At 36.8% G+C, this 21,969-nt stretch overlaps 1 protein-coding gene across 2 annotated transcripts in view; it reads left to right on the top strand.

The window, feature by feature from the left end:
* Positions 1 to 21,969, top strand: part of OXSR1 (oxidative stress responsive kinase 1) — an 89,983-nt gene that overhangs the window by 7,165 nt on the left and 60,849 nt on the right. For both annotated transcript variants that reach the window (XM_070492316.1, XM_070492315.1), the window contains exons 2-3: positions 10,869 to 10,981; positions 17,501 to 17,609. In XM_070492316.1, coding sequence (XP_070348417.1) covers positions 10,869 to 10,981; positions 17,501 to 17,609 — 222 coding nt within the window. The remainder of the gene's footprint in view (positions 1 to 10,868; positions 10,982 to 17,500; positions 17,610 to 21,969) is intronic.

The following is a 21,969-nucleotide window of genomic DNA, read 5'->3' as shown; positions in this document are numbered from 1 at the left end:
AGTAAAGAAAGTGCTCAGCATAGTACTTGGCACACAGAGTAAGTGTTCAATAAACGTTAATGCCCACGATGGTAATAGTGAGGTAATGCCCATGAAGACTGGGCTATTTTTTTGTTTGTTCTGCCCTAAGCGAGTAATTTTTTTCCTTGAAAATATATGCCACTACTTAATTGATTAATCTATTCAGCAGATATTTATTAGATTTCCCCTTATGTATCAAGCACTGTTCTGGATGCTAAAGATACAGCAGTGAAGCAGACAGATAGGAATCCCTGCTTTTATGGAGTTTATAATGTAGTGGTGGTGAAGGACAAAGATAAAGCAGGGGTAGGGGTTGAGGACTGCTAGGGACAGAGATGAGTTTTAAATAGGTCAGGGAAAGCCTCACTGAGAAGGTGACATTTAAGGAAAGACCTGAAGGAGGTGAAGAAGTAAATGTTGTGGTTATCTCCAAGAAGTTTGTTCTGAGCAGAGGGAACAGCAGGAGCAAAGGCCCTGAAGTAGAAGCATGCTGAAGTGACTAAGAAATAAGGAGGTGAGAGTGGGTAGAGTGGAGTGAAACAGAGGGTGAAAGGCAGATGGGTGAAGAGATCAAAAGAGTAAGGCGGTAGGGGTGTGTGGTCCTGACCATCAGACTGTGTGAGGCCTCCTCGTAAGTCATTGTGGGTGCTTGGCTTTTGCTTTGAGGAGGATTAAAAATCATTGCAGGGGTTTGAACAGAGGATGAATATGCTCTGATTTATGTTTTAAAGGATAACTTGGGCTGCTATGTGGAGAATAGTTTTGTAAGCGTGCAAGGGTGGAAGGAGAGGTTATCCAGGGGAAACAGGTAGTAGTGGAGGTGGTGAGAAGCAGTCAGATGCTGGATATAACATATTTAGAAGTTAGAGATATGCCATTGGATTAGATGTGAGAAGATTCCAAGACTTTTAGCTGGAGCATCCGGAAGGATGGAGTTACCATCCGTTGAGATGGGAGATCACAGAGTGAACAGGAGAGAGGGGTGATTCATTGCAAAACCATAAGGCTGCCTGAATAATTACTCAAAGCATATGGCAATGTGTCTTTATTTTCATCTTTGTGTGGAGCAAATAGCATGATTTTTATGATGATGACTATTCTTACAGCTGTTTCACCAGTTCTTGGAGCTTTAATTTTCAAGATGACTGTGACAAAAGGCCTTATTTAGAAAACGGTTTACGAAATTGTAAGTTCCTGTATTTTCCATGGTTCAGGTGACAATGCCTTAGTCATCTTTCAGAATGAACAGTCTGGGCTAGCTCTTTAGTAAATGCAGAACCTTACTAAAAATACTTAAAAACAAACCTTTAGAGTATATATCTGTTATAGTGGTGGCTGACCAAAATTTTGGGTGAAATATCTTCAGTTGATTTGGTTCATTTGATTTATTTTTTCTTCACAGTCAGGGATAATACCCATTTTTTTTACTTTCTGTTCAATGTCTGTGTCTAGTAAAGCCGAGAGAGAGTCTGAAAATTTTTTTAGTCCCCCTCATGCCTTTGGGCAGCTCCTTTTCTGTCTCGAAAGATGAAGTTACCCAGTTTGAAGGATTTCAGGAGAAAGCTCATTCATATTTTTGCACATGAATCCTTTCTTATGTGTAGTGTACACTAACACTGCAGTTAAAGAGCTAACTAGGAGAGGACAGAGCAAGGGTGGAAGAAATGAGGAACATAGGGAATGGTGCATCAAGGATGCACAACAGTGTAAAATAGTGCAAGTCTGAATTAGGATATTTTATTGGAAATTGTTTTACATTTTCCGTTATATTCATATTAGGCCGATGCTCAGTAGGGGACATTAGAGCAGTAGCTTTCGCACTTTGACTAAACCATTCCTAAGAGACACCTTTTACACATTTGCATGTGTATTTATACTGAAGTAAAAGTTTTACCAAATAACATTTACTGTTACCATGTGCAATGCATATGATGTTTTCTATTTGATTTTATTTCCTTTAAGAAAAATGATGGTTGAAACCCAGTAAATTGACTTGTAGTTTGAAAAATTCCACAGGAAGGAACCTGGTTTAAAGAAGAGATGAAATATTTTTAAAGTTTGTATCTCTAATCTTATATTTTTAAATTCTTGCAAAAAATTGGTAGTTAAAATAATTATATTTTTTTAGATATTCTTCCCTATCCTTGTATTCACATTATTAGTTGCTGTCTTCTGTGAAGTGAAGTTTTTTCTAATGAAAGATAGAACATCATTGGCTATTTTGAATTAGTGGTGTTGGAAATAAAGAGTTTTTATTGCATAACCATAATCCTTTATGTTAGTACCTTAAAATATTTTTTGATTGCTGAATAGTATTTTGGCATTTGTTTTGGGAAGATCATATGAAGATCAATGAAAGTGATTATTAGCATAGAAGAATTAGAGCCTGAAATTCTCTTTTTATCATCAGATGTGGGCAACGTTAACAACTTGTCTTTTGGCCATTTGTTAAATCACAGCAGAATTTAATATCTTGCTCCTAGGGAGATTTGTTTATTAAGTGAGTGAATCTTTGGGTGAAAGAAAAGTACTTTAGTATATAAACAATTATGATTGATAATACCTTGGTTTAGTGTTTCATTATTAGTGACGTTAATTCTCTGGACTAGTGACTAGGAATTAATAACAACTAAACTTAAAATCAGACATTCCTATATCTATATTTTTAACCCCAGCATTGTTTTGATTTATGTGGACATGTTATTAGTATGCTTAAAGCTAGTATTTCAGGTTTTGTGTATATAAGATAATCAATTTTGGATTATTTAGGGGTAGAATAACTGGTTTGAGAATTAATAATAGTTAAAAAGAATACCCATAGGTAGTACATTTGTGAAAATTAAAATGATAAAGAATCAGGCAGCATATTTACATATTAGCTCTGGGACAACAGGTACTCTGTAGAGGCCACATTGTATCTTCCGTGACTTGAGAATGCCTCTCATCTTAACCAGACAGGTATGTGACCTGAGTGATTAACTTCCTTCCTCTCTGACATTTCCCAGAGTGGGGCAGCAGCAACCTCTCACTGAAAGCAAAGAGAGAGTTAAGTTTTCTTCAGGGTTTATACGCAGAAGGAATTAGGGGAGGAAGGGATGGGAGAGGGAGGAAATAATGGCAAGTACTAACCTTCTGCCCAACTCTGACCTGTACTCATTTGCAGAATAAAGAGAGCCCAGCCAAGAAGCAAACTGCAAACTATTCAAATTGTAGCATGTTGGATCATTTTTATCAAGCCATATGTTAGTGTTCCTAAATTATTGTCAAAATAGTTCAAGTATACTAGTATTAGATGATGTTGAATGGTGAACTTGTTCTTGAATATCAGATTTTATTTTGAATTTTGCATTATATGAGTTTTGTGCAGAGTTTTTACTTAGTTTGTTATAATTGTGATTTGGGTTAAGCCATGTCAGTGTTGACTGTGGCTGTGTATGTGTGAGATTAATCAGGAATTTCAAATAGACTTAAATGTAACAAATACATCTGTTGAATTATATAGTTATATATGTAAATTGTTTTCAATTTTGTATGTTTGTAGCACATTATTATTAGAAACTTGGTGACATACTAGATGAGTTTTCTTTTTGTTTTGGGAAAATTACCCCTGAGCTAACATCCACCGCCAATCCTCTTTTTGCTGAGGAAGATTGGCCTTGAGCTAACATCTGTGCCCATCTTCCTCTGCTTTATATGTGGGATGCCCGCCACAGCATGGCTTGATAAGCAGTGCCTAGGTCTGCACCCGGAATCCAAACTTCTGAACCCCAGGCTGCCAAAGCGGAGTGCACAAACTTAACTGCTGCACCACCAGGCCAGCCCTCTGAAGAGATTTTTTTAATAACAGCTTTATTGAGATATAATTCACTTACCGTAAAATTTGCCCTTTTAAAGTGTGCAATTCAGTATGTTCACAGAGTTGTGCCACTGTCACCACTATCTAATTCTAGAACATTTTCGTAATTCCACAAAGAAACTCCATATCCATTAGCAGCACTCCCCATTCCTCCCTTCCTCTAGTTCCTGGCAACCACTAATCTACTTTCTGCTTCTATAGATTTGCCTATTCTGGATATTTGATAGAAATGGCCATACTATATATGGCCTGGTGTGTCTGGCATATTTACTTAGCATGTTTTCAAGGCTCATCCATGTTGTAGCATGTATCAGTACTTCATTGCTTTTTATTGCTGAGTAATATTCCATTGTATGGATATCCCACATTTTCTTAATCTGTTCATTAGTTGGTAGACATTTGAGTTGTTTCTACTTTTTGGCTCTAATGAGTAATACTGTGATGAACATCTGTGTGCAGGTATTTACATGTACATGTTTTCTCTTCTCTTGGGTATATACCTAGGAGTGGAAATACTGGGTCATATGGTAAATCTATGTTTAACATTTTGAGGAACTGCCACACTCTTTTCTAAAGTGACGGCATCATTTTATAATCCCACCAGCAATGTAGGAGGGTTCCAATTTCTCCACATCCTTACCAACACTTGTTATTGCCTCTCTTTTTGATTATAGCCATCCAAGTGGGTGTGAAGTGGTAACTTGCTGTGGTTTTGTGGAAAGATTTTTAAAATTGCTAACTTTCTGTTCGAAAGTGTTACACACTATACGTTGTATGTTAATCTTGATTCTTAAAGTAAATATTTGAGTGAATATAGGAGCAATAAATGATAATTCAAAAGAGTAAATTGTGATGCCTGAACCTAACTTTTTTAGGTATTTCACTACTGTTAGACCATATAAACAAAGGCAACTCTCAATTCATGTTTAAGATAGCCTTTATTCTTTGCCATGTTCTGATGTTCATATAAGTTTACTTGTAATTTGAAAATGATTGCAGAATTTGCAGCTTCTTTGGCTACTGAAATAACTTTTTTCTTTGCTAGAAATCCAGAAATCTTCTAGAAGATTTGGATATTTCATTTTAAGATAATAGAAATAGAAGTGATTTCTTCTGGTAATATAAATAATAATATGACTTGTAAATTAGGGAAAATGGACTTCCTACCTAATCTTGCTTTTCTGCATTGACATCTAAAGACAGAATACTGTGTATTTTTCTTTTGTCTTCTTCTGATGATAGATGCTTCTTTTCCATTATATTAACCACTCTTAATAGTTTCTGTGTATCATTTCAGAAAACTTTAACACATATGTATCCTTTTATAGTGTTTTGCTCTTTGCCTTTTTCCTCTTAGAAATTTAAGTTTTAAAGCCCTAGATGTTAAAGTGCCGTATACTTCTTTTAGATGATCTAATTAGCTCTTATTCAGTCTGATACAGGGTCTTATTAAAGTAAATATCTCATTCTCCAAAGTAAGTGCTGTGCCAGTGTTTAGGTAGTATTTCTCCCAGAATATTGAAAGCATGTTGCATTTTACATGAAGCAGTCTGCTCAAAGTTGCTTTTTCTTAATATAATTACTCTGCAATTCATGTAGCACTTTTTCATCCCCTGTGCCCTCTTTTGCCAACGTTTTGGTGCTATTGCTTTTTATTTGGAAAGAGGATGAGAGAATAGAGACAAAGGGAGGAAAGAATTTAATGATAGCACATTTTTCCTCTTTTAGTGTTTACAATTCATCTCTTTCCAAGGCTGAGTATTTGTACAGGGGAACATTTAAGTCTATGGTCATACCAATGATTAAAATGTTGACAAAAACTACAATTTTAATGGAATGGGTAGAGATGCGGAGTTGGTGGGGATGATTTGTCCTCGTATGTTTTGGTAAAGATTCAAGTTACTTTAGAAGCATATAAACCTACCCTATGCCACATACCTGAGGAAACATAGCAATGTCTTTTAACAGTTTAAACGTCCAAAAATAAGATAATGGGTAAATAAGTGAACAATAGCAGCATTTATTGAGCATTGCCATGTCCAGGCACATAATCAGGAAATGAAGACTTACTCTGCTAATAGTAGTGGAGCTTAAGTTTGAATCTAAGTATGTTTTCCTTGGAGCTTCCTGAAGTTTGGTGAGTTTTGAGTTAGGCTTTGAAAGGAGGGGGTGGTAGAAAGCAGGGTGAATGGCTTGCATTGAGGCATGGAGATGGGGATAAAATAAATAATGTCTTGGGTAAGGAAAATAAGTTAACGTGTTCAGTTATCAAGTAGTACAGTATCAAGTATGTGCTGCGGTTTAGTGATCTGAGTAGTGACATTGTGAAAATGGTGTTTGAAGATTATTTTATTAATGGTAAGGGATGGATTGAGGCCCAGGCCTTTTTTTCCCCTAACACTGCACAGCACGTACTCAGATTTTGATAGTTTTATATACATGTACTGTGTTATGTATTAGTTATATACACACTCATTTGTGTGCATGTGTGTATAGTTCTATGCAATTTTATTACGTGTGTATCTTTGTGTAGCTATCACTAAACTGAAGATACAGAACTGTATCCTACCACAAAGTTCCCTCAGGCTACCCCTTTATAGCTGAACCCAACCCCTCGCACCACATCCCTAACAACCTCCCAGCAATCTCTAATCTGTTCTCCATCTCTATTATTTTTGTTACTTCAAGAGTGTTACGTAAATGGAGTCATAAAATATGTAATTTTTGGGGATTGGCTTTTTTTTCACTCAGAATAATGCCCTTGAGGTTCATCCAAGTAATTGTGCATATCAGTTTGTTCATTTTTGTTACTGAGTAATATTCCTTTGTATGGATTTACCATAGTTTAACCATTCACCTGTTGAAGGATATTTGGGTAGTCCACAGTTTTTGGCTATTATGAATAAAGCTGCTATGAACATTCATATACACAGGTTTCTGTGTGAACATATGTTTTTATTTCTCTGGGATAAATACCCAAGCATACAATTGCTGAGTTATACAAATCCATTTTTAGTTTTAAAAGAAATGACCGAACAATTTTCCAGAGTGGCTGTACTACGTTTAAAATTCCCACCAGCAATGTACGAGTGATCCAGTTTCACCACATCCTCACTAACATTTGGTGTTATCACTGAAAAAGAGAATTTTTTTTAGCCATTCTGATAGGTTATTCTCCATTGAATTGTTTTCACACCTTTGTCAAAAATCAGTGGGGCACATTTGTGTGAATCTGTTTCTGGGTTCTCTGTTCAGTTGTATGTGTGTTTATCTATCCCTCTGTCAATACCACACTGTCTTAATTACTCTAACTATATAAGACGTCTTGAAATTGGATAGTGTGAGTCCTTCAACTTTGTCTTCTTCACTATTGTGTTGGCTATTCCTAGAATAGCCTTAAATAAACTTCAGAATGAGCTTGTCTATGTATACAAAATACTTTGCTGGAATTTTGATATAAATTGCATTAAACCTGAATATAGTCAATTTGGGGAGTGTTGACAGCTTCACTATGTTTAGTTCTCTAATCCGTGAACATGGTAAGTCTCTCCAATTATTTAGATCTTCTTTGCTTTCCTTCATCAATTTTTGTAATTTTCAGTATACAGATCCTGTTCATATTTTATTGGATTTATACCTAAATATTTCATTTTGGGGGTACAATTGTAAATGGTACGTGTTTTCAAATTTTGGTTTCCACTTGTTTGTTCTTAGTACATAGAAATACAGTTGATTTATGTGTGGTGATCTTGTATCTTGCAACCTTGCTGAACTCTCCTGTTAGTTCCAAGAGCTTTTCTTGTAGATTCCTTGGGATTTCCTTTATAGACAAACATCTCGTCTACAAATAGGGACAGTTTTATTTCTTCTTTTCCAATCTGGATGCCTTTTATTTCTTTTTCTTACTTCATTGTGGTGGCTGGAACTTCCATTACTATGTTGAATAAGAATGATGAGAAGGGACATCCTTGCCTTTTTCCCAGTCTTAAAGGGAAAGTATTCAGTCTTTCACCATTAAGTTTGATGTTAGCTATAAGTTTTTTTGTATGTTCTTTGTGAAGTTGAAGAAATTCTTCTCTATTCCTACTTTTCTGAGAGCTTTTATCATGAATGGTGTTAGATTTTTAATAAACGCTTTCCTATGTCAATTGATGTGATCATGTAATTATTTTTCTTTAATCTGTTGATACAGTATGTTACATTGATTTTTTTTTTTTTTTTTAGTGTTATACCAGCCTTGCGTACCTAGAATACATACTGCATGGTTGTGGTGTATTATCTATTGCTGGATTTAATTTGCTAATACTTTGTTAGGGATTTTGCAGCTAAGTTCCTGAGAGATACTGGTCTGTAGTCTTCTTGTGATGTCTTTGGTTTTGGTATTGGTAATACTGGCGTCATAAAATTAATTGGGAAGTGTTCCTGCTTCTTCCATTTCTGGAAAACATTGTGTAAAATGGCTGTTAATTTTTCTTTCAATATTTGGTAAAATTCTGCAGTGAAACCATTTGTGCCTAGGGATTTTTTCGAGAACTCTTCAATTACAAATTTGGTTTCTTTAATAGTTATAGGATTATTCATGGTATCTACTTTATCTTGGCTGAGTTTTGATAATTAGTTGTTTTCAAAGAATTGATCCATTTTTTCTAAATTGTTGAATTATGAGCTAAAGTTGTTTGTAGTGTTCCCTTATCTTTTTAAAAAAAATTGAGATAAAAGTCACATAAAATAAAATTCACCATTTTAAAAGTGTACAATTCAGTGGGTGTTTTTTAGTGTATTCACAGTGTTTTGCAACCATCACAACTATCTTACTCTGGAGCATTTTCATCACCCCAGAAAGAAATCCTATACCCATTAAGCAGTAACTTCCCATTCTCCTCTTCTCCCAGGCACTGGCAACTTCTAGTCTGTTTTCTGTCTCTAGATTTGCCTGTTCCGGATATTCCATATAACTGGAATCATACAATATGTGGTCTTTTGTGATTAGTTTATTTCACATAGCTTGTTTTCAAGGTTCATCCATGTTGTTGCATGCATCTGTACTTGTTCCTTGGCTCATGGCTCCATCACTCTTACCTCTGCTTTGTTTCATTTCCTCTGAGTCTGACCCTCCTGCCTTCCCTTTATAAAGACCCTTGTAATTACATTGGACCCAACCAGATAATGCAGGATAATCTTTCCATCCTTAATTTAATGTGATAACATGTGCAAAATCTTTTTTGCCATATAAGGTCACATTCACAGGTTTCAAGGATGAGGACGTGAACATCTTTTGGGGGCCATTATTCTACTTACCACAGGGATTTTAGATCTTTTATTATCATCCCACTGCTCCCTGAGACTGTGTTCTTTTTGTTAGTCTATTTTCTCTCTTTTGTTTTAGATTGAGTAAACTACTGATCTTGTCCTCAAGTTCACCAGATTTATCCTTTGTCATCTCTACTCTACTGCTGGGCTTATCCAGCAAATTTTTTACTTTGGAAAGTGTATGTTTCAGTTGTATAATTTCCATTTGGTGCTTTTTTTTTTCCTCCCTGAGGAAGGTTGGCCCTGAGCTAACATCTGTTGCCAGTCTTCCTCTTTTTGCTTGAGGAAGATTCGCCCTGAGCTAACATCTGTGCCAGTCTCTTTTCCTCTATTTTGTATGTGGTTCGCCACCACAGCATGGTTGCTGATGAGTGGTGTAGGTCTGAACCTGGGCCGCTGAAGTGGAGTGCGCCGAACTTAACCGCTAGGCCATGGGACTGGCCCCTTGGCAATTTTTTTTACAACTTCTGTTTCTTTCTGAGATTTTCTGTTTTTTTATTTGTTTTAAGACAATTCTTAATTGTTTGTTGAAGAATTTTTATGATGGCTGCTTTAAAATTCTTGTCAGATAATTCCAATATGTGATTCATTTTTGTCTTGGCATCAGTATGGTTGTCTTTTCTCATTCAAGTTTGTTTTTCCTGGTTCTTGGTATGATGTGTGATGTTTTAAAAAATTATATCCTGGACCTTCAGAATATTAATGCTACGAGACTCTTGATCTTATTTAAATCTTCTGTTTTAGTAGGTAGTTACTCTATTTGGGTTTAGTGTGTAGGTCCTAGCCTACTTTTGTGAGCTGTGTAATTCCTGTGATAATTTAGTTTTCAGAGTTCTTGCAGTGTTATTCTCTTCTGTTTTATTCTTTTGGTGCAGCGGGCACTCCTGTTTGATCTCTACAGGTGTTACCTGGGCTTACTGATAGGTGTGGGTTCCCAGCTCTGCTATTCCCAAGGACAGATTGGCTGGACATTGCCCCAGGTGTGGGACAGGGACATAGTTGCCCCTGTGGTGAATCTGGCCTACTGCTGTCTGGGTGTGGGGTGGAGACCCTGCTGATGTTGATACTGACACTGTAGTGGATTGGGTCCCACACTGTCCTGGGTAGAGACTGGGGAATCTGTCTCCCCTCTAGGTCTCTGCAGAGCTTCCCCTTTGACAGTCCTTTAGCCAGAAAGCAGGATTTTCTCATTTGTTTGTTTATCTGTCTGTCTATCCCTATTTGTGGTTCTGGGTTTCAGGCTGTTCTGGTGCCCACTCATGGACATATGGGAGATAAAAGGAAACCCAGTGAACTCAACAGTGGTGCTTTCCCTCACATCCTGAGCCCCCTAGCCAGTCCACCCTCTTCTTACTACCTTTCAGAGTCATTTTATGATTATTGAATTATTTCTAGGGTATTGAGTTGTTTTTAGAAGAGAGGAGCAGGGAAACGTGAGCCATAATTTAGAACTGGAACCCTAACAGGTTTTTTTTGCACTAGTATTTATTGGTGATTCTATGAACTGGTTGAGGCTTTTGCTTTTATTGACACCCTACTTTTTAGAGTGTTTCTCTGCATCTCATGTTGAGTTTAAGAACAAGATAAGAATTATTCTTCTCTTGTTTAAATTGTGTGGGAATTAGAAATGTCATGTTTTTATGTGTCTTATTTATTTGCTCATTTATGTATTTATCTTTAGGGAGTGGAGCAACGGCTGTGGTCCAAGCAGCGTATTGTGCCCCTAAAAAGGAGAAAGTGGCAATCAAACGGATAAACCTTGAGAAATGTCAAACTAGCATGGATGAACTCCTGGTATGCACATCTCATATTTCTTATATGGAGTGATATACTCTTGTGTATTCATATTAGAGTGGGAAATAAGTTGAAGTTTTTTATTTCTTTTTGGAAAAATGGTTTGTGATTTTTTTCATTAAGTAGTAAAGTTTATAAAAATCAAGATAAGTAGGGAGAAAAAAATTAGTTGTCCTGTCATGCTGAGATTTAACACTTGCTATATAATCTTTCAGACTGTGCATTTAAACATCTTTGTATTTTTATGATAATGTAATCATAAACTTGTTCTTTTCATTGAAAAATTTATCATAGAAGTCTTTCTGTATCTATAAATATGAATTAATATAATTTTCAATATGTATGTAGTATTCATTAAATAGGTAGACCACACTTTATTTAACCTATTCTCTGGTATTGGACAATTACTTTGTTTCCTCTTTTTTATTGTTATAAACAATGCTTGCTTACTTCTCTCTTTCTTTAAAATAGTATCATTCAATTATGATTCCTGAGTCAAATAGAATATCCTTTAAAAGGCTTTTGGCCTCCTAGGAACATGGTACCAATCTGCATTCTGACCATTTATGCAAGACAGGAGAGAGAATGACCCCCAGGGAGCATTGGCATATCCTAGCAAAGGCTAGGAAAAGGGAGAAGAAAGGGAGTCCCAGGGATCAATAGCTGTAAGAGATGTTCTGTAGCCTTAAAAGCTAGCCACACAGGGACTGTTTTCTACTTCTTTTATGCACCATGACACCCAGAGTAGTTTTAACTATGTACTAACTGCTCAGCAAGGGAAATGAGACAGTTTTTCAATTATTTAACTTTTTAAATCCTCAATTTCTTTGGCTTAAAGGAAATAATATCTGTTTTGTGTACTCATGAGGTTTTTCTTGAAGATCAAATGATACAATACTTGAAAACTGCCATACAAATATGAACTAATATTGTTATTTTATTAAGTAATTTCTCTAAAATGATGTACAGGTAGTGATAGAAAGGGCAGGAATTAAGACTGGGATGATCTGACGGTCCAGAAGTTTTTTTCCATTGTCCTAGATTGGATTTAATTTCTAGTGTAGTCTGTACTGATTTAGGAAATAATTGGAATAAAAGGAAAAGAGATAATAGAATTATGTATTGAACTTTCAAGCAGATGAAACAAATGTATTTCTTCAGGAGTTGGTAATGCATGAGCAGAGGCTGAAGAAGTGGGTTCCTCGAGTGATCTTGAGCCGTCTTTGGTGAGCGAACACACACTTGGAAGGAGATGCTGATTGAAATCTTTTTTGATGATCTTGGACTTACAGATTCCAGCAATACCTTAGAGCACCATTTGGACATTTGAACTGAAGTCATCATAAAAGACGTCTAAACTGTAAACTTGTTCTGTTAAAGAAAAACAATATTTTTAACCTATGTATTGACTGGAATTTGAGAAGCTCAATATAAATTCCTATCATTTGCCAGTTATTTTACATAATCCATAAGGATAGTGTAAATATGAATGAAAGTCTTATTATTTATTACTTCATGACTGAAGAAACTGAGGCTCAAAGTTTTAAATAACATGATAATAATAGCAAACATCTTTTCAGCACCAGGCACTTAAGTGTGCTTTAACCTCATAACTCTCTCTTTGAGATAGGCAGTAGCTCCATTTTATAGATAAGGGCAATAAATCATGGTAAGTGATAGCCTGGATTGAAAATCAGGTCTTTCTGACTCAAGTCTATTATTGTCTACTTCATAGAATAACAAAATGATTATCATCTTAGTTAAAAAATAGAAAGAACATCTATTCGCATATCTTTTGATATACTTGAAAGTAACATTTGTGTTATTACTCTAGGGCCTTACTTAGAGGAATGCAAATTTGATATAGCCTAGTAAAAGGAGAAAAATTGGTTAGATTTCCCGTAAGTTTTGCTCACATATTCCAATAAGCTTTACTTTGCAAATATAGTATTTATATATTTGGTAAGTAAATAAAGGTAGGGGAGTGACTTTTAGTAAAGCAAGTTTAAGATAATTGGTTTTTTGGGAGGCAAGCAGCTAAGATCCCACTAAACCCTGAAGAAACATCAGGAATATAAAAAATGCCTGATTTATTTGTGGTGTTCGTGGTGTCAGGACCTGAGATCTGAGTGCCAAGGGCTCTATTTCTGAGAGATATGAAGCCCTTCAGTTTGCCTTAAAAAAATCTGTTAGATCGACATACTAAACATTTGACGTTGTGATTTTAAAATTTTGTTTCAAAACTATCTTTATTATAATGCAGAAAAGGTGCTCTGGATCTCCAGAGAGTGCTGATGTAAACTGATTACAGGTGTCTATCTTGTGTGACAGTTATTAGTGAGGAGGCAGTATATTGTTCCTTTCTCTTGTCAAAATATTTTTTTTATCTGACAACCTTTGCTAAGTGTGATGGGAAAATCAGCTGTGAAATCTTATTCCATGTATTTTCTCCGAAGATTTTACTCACAGGCTTTTCTCAAAGAAGGCACACAGTGCAGTATTTTGCGATTTTTCTCTTTAGTAGATGCTACGACCAGGTTCATTGGACAAATATCTGAGAGGGGAGCATTAAGAGTTTTAGAGTTAAGGCTCTTGCCTGCTGTACAAAGCAGAGTGTGACAAATGCCTAGGAAGGGTGTAAAGTACTGTGGAAGTAAGAGGAGGGAGAGAATTCCCAGTTACAAAGGTGGAGGCCTTGTGGAGATGTTTGTGTCCTGGACCACCAGGGCTTGGGAGACTTTGAACAGGCAGAGATGGAGACCCTGCTGGGCAGGGGTTTAAGAATCAGGAAGGAGTGACATGTATATTCATGAATATTAATATAACCGAAACGATATTTTCATAAAACAGTTCTTAATTATATTATGTAGAATGCATTCTAATTTTCTGTTCTATTTCTTTTTGTTTGTTTTTAACACGATTCACTAAATTTGTTTCATGACCCATGTGAGTTGCATCCCGTTGCTTGAGGAACACTGGACTACACAAGAGTTATTGAGACTCTAAATTCAGGCAGTGACAGTGACAATGGAAAGGAAGATAGAGATTCCCTAGACATTTTATAGATAGAAAAATTGTTAGTACTAGAATGAGCAATCCATGAGGGCAAAGACTTGTTCACTCTATATGAATGAATGAATTAATTAATTAGCGTTACTTGGAGACTGACTGAATTGTGTGAAGTGGCGGAAAACTGCCTACGTTGGGATAATTAGAAAACTAGGGAGTAAGTGATAGAAGTTAAGATGAATGAGTTTCATGAAGCAGTGAAAAGTCATCACTAAAAATTGCTTCAGATAGGGGCTGGCCCCGTGGCCGAGTGGTTAAGTTCGCGCGCTCTGCTGCAGGCAGCCCAGTGTTTCGTTGGTTCGAATCCTGGGCGTGGACATGGCACTGCTCGTCAGACCATGCTGAGGCAGCGTCCCACATGCCACAACTAGAAGAACCCACAACGAAGAATACACAACTATGTACCGGGGGGCTTTGGGGAGAAAAAGGAAAAAATAAAATCTTTAAAAAAAAAAAATTGCTTCAGATAGCTTCATGTGGAGAACTAAAAAGTCCAAACAAAAGATCTGGTGTTAGCAGATAATAGATGACTTTAAAGAAAACACTTTCATTAGTAGGGGTGGAATTCACTTATTAAGTGTTAAGGAAGCTTCTGAGAAATTTGAGTCAGAATGAATATACCACTCTTACAAAGCACTTATATAATTACTTTTCTTTTTGAAAGGAAAAGGAAAAGAATAACTTCAATGTCAGTTAAGATGAAGGAAGGTTCCTTGTCCCCCTTTAAAGGAATAGAAGAGAAGGAAAGGAATATTTAAGGCCCTTTTAACCTTTGAATTTTAAGGTTCTCTGATAGTCTCCTGTTAGAAAACCCTTTGTAGTACCCTTTTTTCGGGATGAAGCTCAAAACCCTTAGCTTAACATTTAAGACCTTAGACAATTTGATCCCAACTCTTTGCATTAATTGTTACTCTCCCATGTGATTTCTGTCTCTCTCACATCCCCCATCTGACTAGTCACCAAGTTCTCTTGTTTATACCTCTTTAATATTATCTCTTTACTCCTCTCTTTCTTTTCATTCATATTGCCACTTATTTTTTTAAACTTCCTATTTTGAGATAGTTGTAAACTTACCAAAGGGTTACAAGAGCAGTGTAGAAGCTTCCCATAAGCTGTTCACCCAGCACCTCCTAACAGTAATGTGACCACAGTGCAGTGATTACAGCCGAGCAATTAGCTATTTATCGTTTTTCAGGCCACTATCGTCTCTCACCCAGATCATGCCAATGGCCTTAAACTGAGTCTTTGTCTCTAGTCTTGCCTTCTCTTATTTATTTTCTACATTACAGCCAGAGTGATTTTTGTGAAAAAATAAATATAGTTAAACCTTTGATGCCTTTCCGTTGCTGTTAGGATGAAGCCTAAATTCTTGAACACAGTTACGAGGTCCTTTAGGATATGATCCCGCATAATTAAACAATCGAAACTCATAGAAACCTCCTTATCTTTCCTATTTCAGTGTCAGTTCAGTAGTAAAACTTCTTATGGGAAACCTTCCCTGATTATTACTCCTTGATAATTTGCCTCTCTGATGAATCATATAGTATCTAATACTTCCTCTATCAAACTGTTTATTAATTTGTGTTGTAAGTTAGTATTTGTCTAACTTCTTCACCAGACTACAAGTTTCATGAGGCACCTACCACTGCACCTGGCACATAGTATGTGCTTGGTAAATATCTGATGAAACCATCAACTACTTACCCTAGACAGGTTTAGTCATTGTGTCCTGAAATCTGTCCTGCATATTTCATCATTTTTTTGTAATTATATATTCCTTGCACCTTGTGCTGCTGTTATATCTTCCCATCCTGCAGAACTAAACCTCGTTCCCACCTCCTCTGTGAAGACTTCCTGCCTACCTTAACTGTTCTTTCCCATGGATTCTCGTAACATTTAATATCTTTATTACTCATTTGGCACATATATGCTGCCCTATATATACTCTCTCATATGTACATATCTTATCTCTTCGAATCCTGTATAACTATGTCAATAGGCAGGTGCTTACTTTAGTTCCTTCTTCCTTTTCCTTCATATTTACCTTGCTTTTAGTACAGAAGACTGTGCTAGTGACTTTCAAGGGGTTGCGAAAATGCATATGACAAGGTTCTTGCTGTAAAGGAATTTACATTCAAGTAACAGAAGATGAGAAAAGAAAAACTAGGGTTTATCGAGCACTACTTTGAATCAGGGATTGTGGGCAACTTTTACACAATTGATCTCACTGAACAGATACCAAGGGCATAGGGCAAGTACATGAAGAAGTAGAAGCTGTATAAAGCGCTATAGGATTTCATTCATTCAGCAAATATTTATTGAAGGTGTACTCTGTGCCAGGCACAACGATAAGTGCCAGGACTACAGTGTCTTGGCTCTCATTGAGCTTACAGTTTTGTGAGGGCTGCAGAAAAATAAATAGGCAATTACAGTATAGTATGGTAAATTCCACAATATTTAGGAATCCACTTTTAAGTACTTGCCTTCACAGAGCTCTCAGTCTAGCAGGGAGGGACAGACAAATAACTATCTGATGTACCATCCAGTACATATGTGCCATGATGTAAGGAGATATACAGGGAACTTGGAAGCCAAGAGAAGGGACACCTAACTCAAACTGGGGAGCTGGGAGGAAATGATATTTTGGCTGAGATCTAAAGGAAGGATTGGCATTTTTAGCTAGGCAAAAATGAGCAAAGTGTATTTGAGGCAAAGGGAACAATAGTGTTAAATGTTCATGGTTAGAAGCAGCGTGGCTCACTTGAAGTGACTGTGGCTGGATCAGAGGACTGGGGTATGTTGCACGTAGGGTCAACAGGAAATAGGAATGAGACTAGAGAGGTAAGCAGGGCCCTGATCACACAAGCCTTTATAAGGTGTTTTATCACACCATATCTAATTTAAAGTCGTTAACTAAGATAGTGTAAGCTTAGACTTTTGGCTCAGGTTTCTACTTTGGATTTAGTATGTGAGCTTGCCCTGTTTTCAGTATATTTCTCTTTAGCGTGAAAATTGTTAATCATTTCACAAAAATGAGATGAAACAATACTTTGAAAAAAACCCAAACCAACCAAAAACCACCCTCTGTTTATTAGTAATTATTCTCTGTGGCTCTAAAACCAGATTTCCCAAGATGGTTCTTCAAGGGCACCTTGAAGTAAAAATGTGTGTCACACTGGAGGCCTGTGTGGTGCTGTGCCAGAGTGTGATAAATAGTGCATGTTTCTGGTTTCAAAGATTCCTAGTGTAATGAGTGAAAGGAGCAGAGTCAGAATGGACTGAAGGAAACTAAGTGGTTTTTTGGTTTAACCATTCTTGAAGAGATCAGAGCCATGGAGATCCCAGAAGGGTTGTGATATAGCCTTGGGATTTCCAAATCTGGATTCACTAATTTGTAGTGTTGTTTTAGGCTTACATATAATGAATTATTATGTTTTGTCTTCTTTGTAGAAAGAAATTCAAGCCATGAGTCAGTGCCATCATCCTAATATTGTGTCTTACTACACATCTTTTGTGGTAAAAGATGAGCTGTGGCTAGTCATGAAGCTGCTAAGTGGAGGTGAGTAGAGTTCCATAGGCTGGAAAGTTAATAAAAATGTTCTTTTCTATCCTGGTTTGGTTTTCATGGACATCTGCATTTAAGGAGGTACTAAGAATATAGTATTTCCTACTGATGCTGGTGTAAGAACTGAGATGGGGCCAGCCCGGTGGCGCAGTGGTTAAGTTCACATGTTCCACTTCGGTGGCCCGGGGTTCACCGGTTCGGATCCTGGGTATGGACATGGCACCGATTGGCACGCCATGCTGTGGTAGGCATCCCACATACAAAGGAGAGGAAGATGGGCACGGATGTTAGCTCAGGGCTAGTCTTCCTCAGCAAAAAGAGGAGGGTTGGCAGCAGCTAATCTTCCTAAAAAAAAAAAGAACTGAGACAGGTTTCACACATTGCATTTGGTCGTCGTGCCTCTTAACTCTCTCAATCTAGGATGGTTCCCTCCCACTTCCTCTCTTCCATGACCTAAACTTCTTGGAGGGTCTGGTCTGAAGGGTCTGATAATAACTGTCTTGTAGAATGTCCCACATTCTTCTGGATTTGTCTGGTTATTTCATCCTGGTGATGTTTAACTTGATTTATATTCCTCTATTTCTTGCAAATTGAAAATTAGACTGAAAAGTGCGATTAAAGTATTTTTAAACAGAATATTTTGTAGGTGATGCTGTGTACTTCATATTGTATCACATATCAGGAAGTGTTTGCTATCTGGTTGTATCTTTAATGGTAATTTAAGTTTGATTGCTTAAGATTATGATGGCCAGGCCGCTTCATGGAAAAGGTAACTTTTTTTCCCTTGGCAGCTAGCAGGTAATCTGTAAGATAATACTTTGGCACTGTGAGTATTTGGTTTCTGTAAGTCTTTTGTCTAATGATTTTAGCATCCATTAGCAATCTTTGTTTGAATCAATTATTTTATCCAGGGGTTACAGAATGGTGATTTTTCTTATTGCATCCTTTCTTTTACATTTACAAACTGGCATTCTTCTGTGTAAAGGAACTTTACCTTATTAACTGGGGCTCTTTGATTAATCTGTACTGTAATTCTTATGGAAAAGGCAGGATAAATAATTGATTCTTCTTTTTAAGGACCAATTTTCAGAGTAAAGAATTAGTTTAATAATCACCTCCAGTGGTAGAAAATCAGAGGGTTTTTGTTTTTTTTTCTTTTACCCATTGGTTAAGGCTTTCATTTTTTTTAGTATCATTATGTAGTCTCAAGGATTTTTGTATATTCTATATATTTCAGTCAATTATACTCTATTCTTCGGATGCTCAGGTTGTCCAACATTTTGTTAGTGGGAGTCCCTTCAAGCTTACTCTTGTGTCCTTTTCACGTGAATCCATCAATCATTGATAATGTCCTTGTTTTTCTGTTCAAGATTTCCTAGGTTCACATTTATATTGCTTCTCTCAGACCCAGAATCAGCCAATATTCTTTTTTATGGGGAATGGTATTTAGAAAGCATAACTTGAATGCTTGGGCTGCTCATTGCTACTACTTTGTCACTGCTTCTAGTTGAAAGATCTTGGAAATATAGCATATTAAAAATAAATCATGATTTGACACTAATACTCTCAATTCATATTTAACATTACAGACCTTTAAAACTTTAATATTATACTTGAATCTCTTTTATCTTCACAGAAAATCTCGGTCCTCAATATTAGCATAATTAATTATGTGCTTTATCCTGCAATATGTGTACAATTATTTCTGCTTTAGTCGTTAGAATAAAATGTAAGTATTGCTGATTGCAAATGGTGGACCCTTGGCATGTGTAGATTGAACATTTTGTTATGGTTACCTGAAGACCCATGCCGTGTAGTAAATTAGACATTTTGCCAAGGCGTGGATTTGAATCATGTGGCAAGATTGAGACGACTAATGAGTGATGGAGCCACCTGACTTTCCCATCACAATGCTGCTTGGTTTTTGTTTGTGTGTGTATTTTGTATAGGAGCGTAATTTTCCATTTTAGAATGTAGGGTTACAGAAAAGAGAATCCATGTTCTTTTGCAATTTTAGTAACCTACCTCATTGAACACCTTACTTCCCCAGAGAGGCTGTAAAGGAAAGAGCATAGGCCTTAGAATTAAATTCCAGCTTTTTTACTTAGCAGTTGTATTTTATTGGACAAACTATTTCAGCTCCTTGAACCTGTTGACTTGTCTGTTAAATAGAGATAGCTTTCTGTATTTCAGGGTATTGAGGAGTCGTCTACAAGGTAGTATAAGTAGAGCATCCACCACTGTGCTCACATGTAGGAGGGGGACAAGAAATTTTAGTCATTAATAATAATAATCCCTTGTTATTTGATGCCTTTCAGTGTAGCCAGAATCACCTTTTTGTTTCAATCCCATTAGTGACACACTGGAGAAACTGGATTGCTTTGTTAAAGGCCCTGTTCATATGATGGTTGGAAGCCTTGCTAACACCAACTACCTTTCAAGATGGTGGTCAAGCATGGTTCCTTCAGTATGGACAGATATGGGAATATTAGGTAATACTGTATCCTTCATTATTGATCACTTATAGCATAATTTTCTTTATTTGTAATTTAGAAAAATGTGTACTACAAAGTTTTTAATGCTTTGCTAAAAAGTCCTCTGATGACTAGGAATAAATCCTCTGCTTAATTTTCTCATCCATACCTGAATGCCAGCCCATCCTTTCTGCTACTCCTAAGTAGAATGACTTTTTTTTTTTTTAAAGAACTCAGTGGGTATATGTCGTGATCACAGAAGGGGCAGAACATGTAGCTGGCTGGGATGTCTTTTAAATGTGCTATTGTGTCCTTCCTGGTCTTAAGTTTCCTGAGTCAGTGCCCAATTTTTCCAGCCTAGCATTAAGCAGATTTCCTGGAGAATAATTTCCAGACATGTTCCAGGCAGTAATTCTTTTCATAATTACTTATATTTTTTTTTTGGTGAGGAAGATTGGCTCTGAGCTAACATCTGTTGCCATTCTCCTCTTTTTGCTTGAGGAGGATTCACACTGAGCTCACATCTGTGCCAGTCTTCCTCTATTTTGTATGTGGGATGCCACCACATCGTGGCTTGGTGAGCAGTGTGTAGGTCCATACCTGAGATCTGAACCTGTGAACCCCAGGCCGCTGAAGCGGAGCACACAAACTTAATTAACCACTATACCACAGGGCCAGCCTCCATAATTACTTACATTTTTATGAGTCAACATAATCTTACATCTAAACCTTGTAAAATATTTAAAATTTTGCATCGTATTTAAGGAAAATGAAATTTTGCTTTTATACTTGTAAAGTGAATATGCATTTAAACTGAAGAGATACATTAAGCAATATTTAGGAAACAAAAAGTAGAACTAAGTACAACTTTGAATTTTTTTAAAATAGGAGGAAACTCTGTCACGATAGCTCAGTTAAAATGCCATTCATCAAATACTTATTGATCACCAATACATTGGCAAATCAAACTGTTGGTTTCTTGTTCTTATAGCTAATAAGGAAAAGTTACACTTGAATAATTGTGTGTCGAGTGCCATGAAGAAATATCAGGTGCCATGGGGACAAGTACCAGGAGAACCTAACCTCATTGAGGGAGAATGGATATGGTGGAGTTAACAAAGACTTCCCTCAGGAGGTGATGTTCAGCTGAGACCTAAAGAATAGATAATAATTACCCAGGTGAAGTGGGAGGTGGATGGGAGAAGTGATCCAGGTGGAGGGGATGCCGTGCAGAGAAGGGTCTGGAGGCAGGAGGGAAGTGTTGTGTGTCTTGGGAACTGATGGGGGATCACAGCTGAAACAGAGAGAGAGAGAGAGGAGAGGACCATTGATAATCAGGGGCTGCTGTTGAATAATTAAAAAATATAAGTAACCGCAGTTAACAGAAATATGTATAGGCTGCCTTCTTTCACATCAACATTTTTAGCCAAAATATTTAAAACAAAAGCCTTTTTTTTGAAAGGAAGATTAGCCCTGAGCTAACATCTGCCACCAGCCCTCCTCTTTTTGCTGAGGACGATTGGCCCTGAGCTAACATCCATGCCCATATTCCTCTATTTTATATATGGGACGCCTGCCACAGCATGGCTTGATAAGCGGTCCATAGGTCTGTGCCTGTCATCCGAACTGGCAAACTTTGAGCCGCCAAAGTGGATGGGTGAACTTAACCACTAGGCCACTGGGCTGGCCCCAGCAAAAGCATGTATATATATGTTTTTTTTTCCAAGTAATTTTATTGAGAACATGATGGTTTATAACATTGTATAACTACAGGTAGACATTATTGCTTATCAGTTTCTGAATACACTTCATCGTGCCCACCCCTAGTAATATAATTTTTATCCATCACGATACATATGTACCTCGTTATCCCTTTTGCT

The sequence above is a fragment of the Equus asinus genome, chromosome 21, assembly GCF_041296235.1.
Source record: "Equus asinus isolate D_3611 breed Donkey chromosome 21, EquAss-T2T_v2, whole genome shotgun sequence".
Lineage (NCBI taxonomy): Eukaryota > Metazoa > Chordata > Mammalia > Perissodactyla > Equidae > Equus > Equus asinus.
This window is presented reverse-complemented; position numbering and strand designations above follow the sequence as displayed.